Genomic DNA, 12,151 nt, shown 5'->3' with positions numbered 1-12,151 from the left:
TAAAATATGCACCTCTGCTGTCGGTACCCTTCAGGCCGGCATCCGTCGATCAAGCACCGCTTGTATATTCTGACAGTGGCTGGTGGCCGCTGTCAGAATACATAGGAAACGGGGCGTAAGAGTTGATGGAGGAATCTGTTCTATCAAGCATGCGGGTTATACGAAAAAAAGAGAAGAGTGTATGGCCAGCTTAACTTTTCCCCACTCTGTCCAAAAAATGTTGGCTTGACCTCTTCTTGAGGCTCTCTTCTGATGTGCGTTTTATGTGTTGTAATGTGCATTACCATTACCTTTGCCATTTACAAAGCACAGAGAGAATGTGGAGGCACAAAACCAGTGGTCTTTTCCAAAGTGACACGCCATTCCAAATTGATAGGGAGACCAAACGGAGGAGTTTTCTAAACTTTGTGGGTAGACATTTTTTTTACAACAGCAAGGAACACATAAAGGGCTATAATGCACTTCAAATGTGTCGTACCTGGAGTTGATCTTTAAGCAAACCTTTGTTGGCTGCTAATATGCTTTAACGTAATGTAGGGGATTTTAAAAAAAAAAGCATAATAGTAGCAGCAAATTCACTACCATGCCATGATTTTTTGCACTCACTGTAAAATCCTTTTTTTACATTCATTGGAGGACACAGTTCTGCTTTAGATTATTTCCTACTGGGTATAGAGTGACACCTGTAGGAGTAAAGTGCTAAGTTCAACTAAAAAAAAAAAAAATACAGCCCAGGGAGCATTCCCTGATGGTGGTCTAAACCTCCTCACACTGTGGAACATTCCAATTCAGTGGTATAGCACTGCAATAAAAAACAAAATGTTTACACACAACACGGGCAGCAGCACGCCAGTTGGGTGGGTGCTGTGTCCTTCACTGAATGCAGAGAAAAGAAATCTACAGTAAGTACAAAAAAATCCTAATTTCTCTTTTGTTCATTTATAGGAAACAGCTTCTTCTTTAGATCATCACCTACTGGGATTCCCCACAACAGCAGTGCCGCAACAGGGCAGGCAAAAACGAAACTGAAAACTAGACTTGACAAGCCAGTCAAGTGGCTGCCTGAAACTCTTACCGCCCAAAAGTACCATCAGCTTATGCTTCCACGTCCACCTTGCAAAATCTGGATAAATGATGACGTGATGACCAAGTGACAATCATACAAACACAAGGAATCGATCCTAGGCTTGTATCCGAGTTGTTTCATACTGTAGGGCGGTTTTGGCCACCAGTAGGGTTGTTTGTTAATTGTACCTAGCTTCCTACTCCTGCAGGTAGCGTTATACCCAGTGGGTAATGACTTAAAGCATAAACCGTGTCCTCCAATGAATTATAAAGAAATAGTGTTTATTTACCACCACACTGCTTTTTCTGTGACTTGCCAAAGCGGTTTACCTCAATAAAGCACCAAGATGTGAACAGCCTCTAAAATAATGTGGGAGACTGTAATTGCTTGAACACAGGGCTCCCATTTAGACGTCCAGATTAAAGCAACCTAAATAAAATCAAAACCATAAAATCCTACTGAATGTAAAACCATAAAATACAGGTGAAACTCGAATAATTAGAATATCGTGCAAAGTTCATTTATTTCACTAATGCAACTTAAAAGGTGAAACTAATATATGAGATAGACTCATTACATGCAAAGCAAGATAATTCAAGCCGTGATTTGTCATAATTGTGATGATTGTGGCTTACAGCTCATGAAAACCCCAAGAACCCCAAATCCACAACCTCAAAAAAGTAGATTATTACATGCAATCAATAAAACAAGGATTGTACATAGAACAATATCGGACCTCTGAAAAGTACAAGCATGCATATGTACTCAGTACTTGGTTTGGGCCCCTTTTGCAGCACTTACTGCAATTACTTTTGCACGATATTCTAATTATTCAAGTTTCACCTGTATATACTACATAATATATATTTTGTGTATATATTTTTATTAGGGCTGGTAATGATCAAAATTTTTGTGTTCGATTAATCGAAATAAAATGTAAACGATTAATCGATTAATTATAACGCACATACAGATCCAACTACATTGGCCTATACACATACAGCACAGCAATGAAGTCATAAAATGAACTAGGATCACACTAATCCAGCACGTTATTAATCTCACGTGCCCCACTCAATATGGCCGCCGCTTGTGTGGGGCAACTCAGAATAATAACGTGCTGGATTAGTGTGATCCTAGTTCATTTTATGACTTCATTGCTGTGCTGTATGTGTATAGGCCAATGCCTTGGCTGGCGCTCCTGTAGAAAGTTTCTTGGGCATACTCACCGGCCCAAGTGGCTCAGTAACGAAGGGGGGAGGAGTCCGGTGATGTCACGGACATCGACGTCACCGAACTCCTCCCCCTTTCCCTTCGTTAGCCGCCACGGACATCGATGTCACCGGACTCCCCCCCTTCCCTTCGTTAGCCGACGAAGCCACTTGGGGAAGGGGGGAGGAGTACGGTGACGTCACGGACATCGCCTACGGGACTCCCAGAAGCCGGCGGAGAGGTGTGTGTTTTATTAGCGATCAAAATAATTTTAATCCATCAAAAAGTTTAACGATTAATCGAGAAATGAATCTTTAATTTCCACAGCCCTAATTTTTATTGCTATTATACATCCAATAGGATTTTCTGATTTTGAATTTATTTAGGTGGCTTATATCTAGACACCATCTAAATATCAGCACCGTGTTTAAGCAATGATAGTTTTCATATATCCCTGGTGGGTAATACAAGCAGCTGTAGGTTAGATAGCACACAAAGGTAATACTATTCGAGCATAAGAGTAATGCCTTTGAGACTATGCTGCTCTCTACTGGGCAATGTTAGAACATATCAGACAGCAGAATGAAGACACACTACACCTATACAGTACTAACATATGCAAGGCCCATTTCACATACTATTATATAAACTGAAATACAGTGATGGGAAATGCAGCTATTTACATCAATATCTGCTCATGGGGAGTTTATGATTTAATGGACTGAAATCCAGTCACAGATAATAGAAGGTAGTTGTCTGTCCAGGTAAGATTAGCTGAGAGTGCATGTTTATGCATGTGGAAAAAGACTGCGGAAAGACAGGTAGACCCTTCTGGGCCTGGATTTGTGTGTGGCCCTGTTGTGCTTGATTTCCCATTTTCTGAATGTAATTAACGTTTATTTAAAATGTATGTGCTGCCAAAATGTTTTGAGAGTTTAGAGGGTTTACTGCTATACAGGGCTCTGTTGAAGAGATTTTCCTATCCAAAGGGCCTGGTATGGAATTTGGAGGGGACAGTACATTGTTTGGCGGGGGGTCTTGCTTTAACATCAATAGCAGACCCTCATCTAGGATAACGGTCTGCTATAGGTGAAGGGAATCCCCAGCCACTTTCCTTACAAACAGAAGGAAGCGGCCGGGGGCTGTCATTTTTCCAGCAACTTAAACGGCATTTTTTTCTTCTTTGTACATGTCAGTTTTGCTACAGTAGGTTGTATACATCGTACAGATTTACAGATTCAAAGCCAGGTCAGGGCATCCCCCAAGATTGTCATTGAAAGGAATTGTGCATAATGTTGCACTATTAAAATCACTGCTCCCAGACATATGGGATTTAAAAAAAAGTACTCTGGTACATGTGGAGGAAAACAACAGCAGGGAGTATGTGCAGGTGAGAAGTGTGGAGGGTATAATGGTGGGCAGTATGTGCAGGTGAGAATTGTGGAGGGTATAATGGTGGACAGTATGTGCAGGAGAAGGGTGCTGGGGGTATGAAGGGAATCAGTATGAGCAGGAGTGTGAAGTGTAGAGCGTATGGGACCTTAAGTTTTTGTTGTAGACCTACATTCTGCTGCAGTGCTGACTGACTTTCACATGAACACTAGGCACTGACCAGTTCACTGCAATGAGTCTGTTGAATGAAAAAAAGAGCTTGCAGTGCAGCACCACCTCCATGGTAAACATGCAGTGCAGAAGCTATGATTTACAGGAAAAAACTAGCTCCACCCTGCACTTTACAGCAGGAAGGAGACAGGGTGGCAAGTGACCCCCAGAAACACAGCAATCAACTATAATATATTATATAGCAGGGAGTGTAGTACTGCAGAAGTACCATTCCCTGGTATGGGAAGCACTGCCCTGCAGGTGTCTCGGGGAGGGGGTTGAGACATCTATTGCTGTTTTAACACCTCTCTGGGTGGGTTAATAACACCTGTTAGCTCCAATTATGCAATGCAATCAACACCATACCACCACGTGGTCTCTGACCCCACATTGGTTATGTTTAACAGATTATGTTGATTGGAGCCACATTCACCATCATTTTTGTACAAGTCATTCTGAATTGAGAAAGCTAGTCAAATGACCAGAGAAACGTCTTCAAGAAAAACTACAGCAAGTCCAGTTGCCTTGATTTATTTTTTTTACAGATATGTCTATGCTAATAACACCCAGATCTATCTCTCCACTCTTCAGCTCACCCCTTCTGTCTCCTCAGGCATCACTAATCTACTCACTGACATATCAACATGGATGTCACACCACTTCCTAAAACTCAACCTTTCCAAAACTGAGCTTATGATATGTCCTCCTCTCTGTGTCCCCTCCCCTGACTTCTCCATGATCAACAGAGCAACAATCAATCCCTTCCCTCAAGCCAGGGTGCTCAATGTAATCCTTGATTCTGAGCTCTCCTTTCAGCCTCACATCCAATCACTATCCAAATGTTGCTGACTCAACCTCCATAACACTTCCAAAATTCACCCCTTTTAAATAAATGACACGGCAAAGCTTCTAATTCACTCCCTTCTAATTTCTCACCTTGACTATTGTAACTCCCTCCTTGTTGGCCTACCACTAAACAGGCTCACCCCTCTTTTTGCTGCTGCCAGACTCATTCACCTTACAAACCATGCATGTCCGCCATGCTTCCTCTGTCTCCACTGGCTCCCATTTGCCCAACAAATCAAGTTCAAAATACTAACAATAACCTACAAAGTCTTCTCCAACTCTGCCCCAACCTACATCACAACTTCTTAAAATATCATCTAAACCATCCTCTCGGCTCCTCTCATGATGTCCTGCTCTCAAGCACCCTCATGACAAGTGATGGTCCGAACAGGCCCGAGTTCGGTTCGAATTTGAACTTTAGAACACCCAAAAAGTTAGAATTCAAACTTGAACTCAATGCAAGTCAATGGGGGTAGAACTTTCAAAAACAATTGTCCCCTTTAAGAGGTCTTTTATGCAAGTTATTGGCCATAAAAGGTGTATGGGGTTTAGCCACCCTCCAGAAGGAAGGGCAGTGTCAGCACCAATTCACAGATGATTTGAGGATCTACAGCCGAGTGATACACAAATAAGATACATTTTTGTTAATAGTTAGGGTAGTTGAATGCATTTTTAAGGTTTAACTCCTGAGTTAAAGGAGAACTATGAGGTGAGTAATTTTGGGTTGGCTAAAGACAATCTATGCAGTTAGTAGAGAAAATAAACAGCCATTTCCGGCAGTGCACAAGCTTTTCAAAATACCTATTTTCGTAGGAGCATGCCAGCATAGGATAGCATTAAACCACTGTATTATGTATTTATTCAGTATCTGTATTTGTAGAATATTTTAATAGATGTTATTACATGGAAATTCCCTGGCCAGATTGCTTTGTTTACCAGCTGATTAGTATGCCTTGAGGCAGATTTTCTTTCAGATTCCATTTTCCTTTTCATAATGATACTGACTGCAAAGCAGCAGCTGAGTGAAAGAGGGCTGGACTTCTGTAGTAATACAACCAAAGCAGCCTTCTCGTCACAGAGAAACGAAACTGAAAATCGAACTCCACTTCTCTTCCTGGTATAAAAGCTGACAGCCTAGAAGAGTCCATAACATTCCGCTTGTAAGCTGTGACGGTGCGATACCCTGAACTACCTACACAGAGCTGCTTTTCTATCAAGAAGATCCTTTGCAAGAGTCTACCACCAAGTACCAAGTTCTTTCTTGATCATTAGCTGGTAACAATGGCTCAGGAGGAGGACAGCCAGGTTGCAAAATTGAATATGATTGAAATATTCAAAAACAGACTTATCAAGATCATCGATGTGGTCCCTGTGTTGGACCACATGCACAGCTTGGAACGTGAGTTTGTGGAAACCTTGAGAAGTACAGCCTCGCAGTCAAACATAAGTGCCGCCAGAATGCTGATAGACCATCTACAAAAAGGCCCCCATAAACGTGGCTGGTTTGAAGAGTTTGTCAGTGCATTGCAAGAATCCGAAAACTCCCAAGCTTGCTTGTACGTGAAGAAAGAAGATCTCCCAACCACACAGCAAGAAAATAAACTTGACTGTTGTGAGAAGCTTATTCACTATCTTTCCCCGAAACTAGTGGATTTGATGAATCCTAATGAGGTCACCCCCATTTGCTTTGAAAAAAAACTGTGCAGCCAGGAAGATGTTGAAAATGTGAGTATGTGTGTGGTGTATACCGAGAAATGCTGGGTACTTTTGGGCAGTCTAGCTGAGCAGTTTGGACCGGGTGTCATCATTGTGACATCCTTGGCAGTCCAATTTTTTCCTTCATCTTATGATGGAGTACAAAAAAAAAAGAAAAGGAACTTATTAGACCCATGTAAGGTCTATAGGGAGTCAGATGTAAGTGGACATGTCTCAGTTTACATTAGAATACCCCTGATCCATCACAATCCGGTCCACCAAAATCAGACTTGTTCCCCTTTGTTTTCCGGACCAGGGCGGGTTGCATGTCTATTTAAATCCAGCTGCCCATAGACTAACATTGTGCTTATGATCAGATCCACCCTGAAAACTGACAGACGTCTGAAAGGGGCCTTAGACTCTCTGTCAGATTTTTATTGTTGCCTATATCCCCACTGAGGAGGTTCACACTCTAAATTTGTCCTGATGACCATTCTTACTGAGATAGAAAGTGAAGGGGAATCCCAAAGTTTTAGGTTGCAACCAGAGGAAAGGGTGAGGGGCAATCTTGAGGAAAAATGTTCCTATGATTTTTGACAGGAAGACAGGAACTCTGCTTTCTGACAGCTAGTTCACACCAGCCCCAGTGCATTCCGGCCCGATTCGGTGCCGGAGCGCACTGGATCGCATCCCGGGCCGGCTCACTTTGTTTTGGAGTGGGAAGGGGAGTGGCACTGCAGCCACGCCCTCCGCCCGCACCGGAACGCGTGGCACATCAATGCCTGCGTTCTGGTTTGATGCGGCCAGAAAAAACTAGTGCATGCAGCATTTTTTCTGACTGCACCGGACTGGAGCGCAGGCATTAATGTGCCACGTGTTTCGGTGCGGGCTATCGCACTGATGCCAGAGGGCGCGGCTGTGGTGCCATTGACTTCAATGCACCGCCATGCCCCCTCCCGCCCCAAAACAAAGTGAGCTGGGCGGGATGCGATCCAGTGCATTCCGGCACCGAATGGGGCCGGAAATGCACTGGGGCTGGTGTGAACTAGCTCTTAGACAATGATTTCCTATCATTTCTTGTTGCTTCTCCAGGACAGGAAGTAAGGAGGAATCTCCCCAGTGTGAAACAGACAGGAAAACATGATAGGGGTTTTAACCCTTCCATACTTTATCCATATGCTATACATACACTTTAAAATATTGCAGCTTACCAGTCATTAGATATGGTGGCTGTATTCGTTTTCTTGCTTTTTTCCCTTTAGTTTACCTGTTGATCTGGTCAGTAGCACACTTCCTGTCCTTGGATGACAGTTCTCACTAGGGTTGCCACCTTTTCTTCAAGGGAAACCCGAACACTCTAGCGACGTAATAATTTTTTTGGGGGGAGAATGAGCTGTGGCGTGTTCATATGTACATAGCGCCACCCATTTATATGTAAATATCACAGTTGAGACTATTTTCATTGGGGGGCCAGTAGCCCCTATCCTAATTTTGGTTGCCCCTGTCTGCCTGACATCTTGTGTCCGGGTTTCAGCTGCCATGAAACCCGGACACAGCATTCAAAACCCGGACTGTCCGGGTGAATCCTGGACAGGTGGCAACCCTAACAGCAATGGCCTGTGATGCCTCCCAACTCAGCAGTCATTCACCACCTCCATGTGGGGAGAAACTGCAGCTCTGATTCCTGAAGGCCTCATAGCACTCCATAGCAGCCAGTAACTCCAGGAAAGCCTCTGAGGAGGGGAGATCCCTACAACTTCCTACATCCCTAGGCCCTAAGGACAAGGCAGATGGTCACAGATGCAGGGTGCAATCCTGGAGGAAAGACCCTACTGGTGCACACTGGACATAGCAGGTGACTGAGAATAATCACTTCACACTTAGAAAACACAAGCCAGCACACAGCCAAGCTGACTAACATCTCACTATCAGATCACAAAAAGGAATTTAGAAAAATTGAGCTACAGGCATTGAGCTACAGGCTCCTGAGCACTCATGTGTGAACCAGCTCAATGTAGAAGTATGGGATTTTGGTTGTTGAGCATTTTGGAGCTTTGAGCTGCAAATTACAAAACGCTTATGGGTGAATCAGGGCTTAAAACGAGAAATAATCAGGCAATTCCCTCACCATGCTAAACAGTGTGGACTGATGAATCTCCAGTGCTGGCTTTTGTATTCAGGCAGCCACAGCTGATAGGATGCAGTCACTGTTTGGCCGACAATTTTCTACCTGGCTTAGGTGATTTTTAAATTGACTTTTTGAGATTATTCTGCAGAATCAGCCCATATTCAGACTGCCTATGGCCAAAAGTAGGCCTCATGCACATGAGGCATTTATGTGCGTCCGGGGATTCCTGCAGCAAGAACCTGAGTGTGGGCGGGAATCCCAGGTGGGTCCATACGCATGCGGCTCTGTGCCCATTCAAGTTAATGACCGGATGACAGTGGCCAAATCTGTCTGTATCTGTCTGCATGGAGTCGTACATGGAATGATTACCTGCAGATCGGGATAGTTGCTTGTCCCTGGATGTAATCTGTCTGCAGCCAGGGACAAGTCTATATCATATACAATTACATGTGGACAGCCATGAACAGATGTGGCAGCTGTCACCCTGTCAATCACTTGACCATTGAGTCAATTGAATGACAGGCTGACATAGGGTTGCCACCTTTTCTTCCAGCGAAACCCGAACACTCTAGCGACGCACAGAAATGTTTTGGGGAATATGAGTCATGGCTTATTCATATGTACATAGCGTCACCCATTTATGTGTAAATATCACAGTCGAGACTATTTTTATTGGGGGGCCCAATAGCCCCTATCTTAATTTTGGTTGCCCCTGTCTGCCTGACATCCTGTGTCCGGGTTTCAGCTGCCATGAAACCTGGACACAGCATTAAAAACCCTGACTGTCCGGGTTTCAGCTGCCATGAAACCTGGACACAGCATTAAAAACCCTGACTGTCCGGGTGAATCCTGGACAGGTGGCAACCCTAGTTCTCACTCACTGGACTGTAACTATGCCCTCCTCAATTGGACTACAAACGCCTTCCCCTTTTCTAATCTCTACAGCATAGAGAGAAGATGTTATGTCATTTACAGAAGAGAACTGGGAAGGCAAGATTAAAGAACCACTACAAGCAAAACAACCTGGGGGGAAGTTATCAAAACTGGAGCAGACTGAATCTGGAGCAGCTGTGTAGGTGGCAACCAATCAGCTTCTCTCTTCAGTTTGTTCAGTTAAGATTTGCAAATAGAAGAGAGAAGCTGATTGGTTGCCACGCACAGCTGCTTCAGATTTTGTCTGCTCCAGTTTTCATAAATTAATTTCACTGTATTCTAATCATGCCTATGAATTATGGGGTAGGGTTGCCACCTTTTCATTCAGCAAAACCCGAACACTCTAGCGACTCACTGAATTTTTTGGGGAAGAATGAGTCATGGCTTATTTATATGTAAATAGCGCCACCCATACATATGTAAATATCACATTAGAAACTATTTTCAGTGGGGGGCCTGAAGCAGTGGCGTCACAAGGGGGGTGCGGCCCGCACCCGGGTGCCACCATTTTAGGGGTGACACCAAAATGACTCACAGTCATTTTGGTGTCACCCCCCTCTGAAAAGTCGGGCGCTCGGTCATGGACCGAACGCCCAACAGCATCAGGAGAGAGGAGGGGACCCGGCGGCATACCTTATCCCGCCGGGTGACTGTCCCCTCCTCTCTCTGCCGGCGTCCATCACCAAGATGGCCGCCGGCAGGTATCAGAATACTGCCACGCGTGCGCGATGACGTCATCGCGCACGCGCGTGGTGATGTCACGAGCATGCGCAGTGATGTCTCAGCGGGGTGACACTCGGTTACCGCTCCGGGTGTCACCCAGCCTCGGGACGCCCCTGGCCTGTAGCCTCTATCTTGATTTTGGTTGCCCCTGTCTGCCTGACATCATGTGTCTGGGTTTCAGCTGCCATGAAACCCAGACACAGCATTCAAATCCCGGACTGTCCGGGTGAATCCTGGACAGGTGGCAACCCTATCATAGGGCCCCATGACAACATTTTGATGGGACCCTCTGGCTTCCTTGCTCTGTTGCAGCTGGCAGTGAGTGTCATCTGTGACAATACATGTCAATGATTTCAACATAAATGTATTCCTACAGGAAAGGCAGCAGGAGTGCCGTCTACTACTACTAGGGACCAGTGCTTTGGATGAAAGTTATAGTTGTAGTAGCAATAATATTAATACTAACCACAATGATATTTTATATTATGAAAATATTTTTAATGGTCTTGGTTATAAGTACTCTATATACCTACTCCTACAAACTTCTTGCCAGGGATAACGGAGTTAACTGCTCCTTTTAATCTAGGGGCCAGAATAAAGAATATATACTTACCTGATCCTCAGTCCCACCAGGTTGCTAGACCCGCCGCAGCAGCTTCTTCTCCCCCAGGCTCTGGTGGTCTAAGCCTCACTGCCCCACTGGTGTCATCACATCTATTGCAGGTCCATTCACCTGCATTAGACATGAGGACACTGAGGGACATATCACAGCTGTAGTGGAGGGGGAGAGAGGTGATTTCTGAGTGCCACAGGACCGAGGATCAGGATCAGGCGCTGGGGAGCATTTACATTAAAGCTATAAAAGGGATAACCTTTGCTTATGACATAGGAATGAAGCTTTCTTTATAAAAATGCAGCACAATGGTTGAGCCTGACTCCTCCTATAAAATGCGATGAAGAAGACAAATTGTAGACATTGATTAATAGTTGTGAGAGTGTCGCTGAGCAAAATCTTCCCTGGTCAGGTTACCCAGTTCTCTTGTGTCTTCTCCTAATACTGCAGAATTGAATAGTCACCAGCACAACGAAGGAATCAGTGCAAAGTCTGTCTTTATTGACGAGTAAACATTAAGTCACAAGAATAGCGCCGTTTCCGGGCCGCTTAGGGTCGTTTCATCAGACTGCCATTTGTCATATTGGCAGAGAAGGGACTCTAAACTCTGTGACATATTGTTTACTCGTCAATAAAGATGGATTTTGCAATGATTCCTTTGGTGTGCTGGTGACTATTCGATTCTGCATTGGTTTTAGACAGCGCCATCTGTCATTACTTCAGCACCGAATATCAAAGGGTATTGCGGTCATGAGTGCGGTGGGATACACACTGGACTTTCACTAATACCAGACATCCCAACTCTCCTGGATGATCCGGGAGTCTCCCGCTATAAGATAGCGGCTCCCGGCCACCCGGGAGAGTAAACCTTTCCCTGTGATCTGTCTTTTTTCTTTTTCTGACATCGGGGCCGCCGGCCGTCGTCAGTCAGAGAAAAAAAAAACAGCATAGGAATGCATAGCTAGATTGCTATTGGCTATTTCACTTTGCAATAGCCAATAGCAGACTAGCTATTGCACCCACCCACTGCTGCTGTCAATCAGCAGAGGGGGACCTGGAGTTCTCCATCAGGTCCTCTTCTAGTGTAGTGATTGACAGCAGCAGAGGGCGGGTGCAATAGCCAGCTTGCTATTAGATATTGCAAATTGAAATAGCCAATGGCAATCTAGCTATTCATTCCTATGCTGTTTTTTTTTCTTTCTATTATGACGGCAGCAGTCAGAATACTAAAAAAAACAAACCCCAGCAGATAGCAAAGAAGCTATTGCTTTCTGTCTTTCTGTGCTATCTGCCATCATTTCAGGCAGGTCCTCTATCCGCGGGAAGGGGGGGG

At 44.5% G+C, this 12,151-nt stretch overlaps 1 protein-coding gene across 1 annotated transcript in view; it reads left to right on the top strand.

The window, feature by feature from the left end:
* The first annotated feature begins 6,028 nt into the window (after positions 1 to 6,028).
* The window catches only part of IFIH1 (interferon induced with helicase C domain 1), a 47,048-nt gene continuing 40,925 nt past the window's right edge, over positions 6,029 to 12,151 (top strand). The window contains exons 1-2 of the mRNA XM_018556686.1: positions 6,029 to 6,451; positions 8,698 to 8,811. Of these exons, the coding sequence (XP_018412188.1) occupies positions 6,047 to 6,451; positions 8,698 to 8,811 (519 nt within the window). The 5' untranslated portion in view covers positions 6,029 to 6,046. The remainder of the gene's footprint in view (positions 6,452 to 8,697; positions 8,812 to 12,151) is intronic.

The sequence above is a fragment of the Nanorana parkeri genome, unplaced genomic scaffold, assembly GCF_000935625.1.
Source record: "Nanorana parkeri isolate BGI_ZX_2015 unplaced genomic scaffold, ASM93562v1 scaffold247, whole genome shotgun sequence".
In the NCBI taxonomy this organism is placed as follows: domain Eukaryota; kingdom Metazoa; phylum Chordata; class Amphibia; order Anura; family Dicroglossidae; genus Nanorana; species Nanorana parkeri.
Note: the sequence above shows the minus strand (reverse complement) of the source record. Positions and strands in the feature narration are given on the sequence as shown.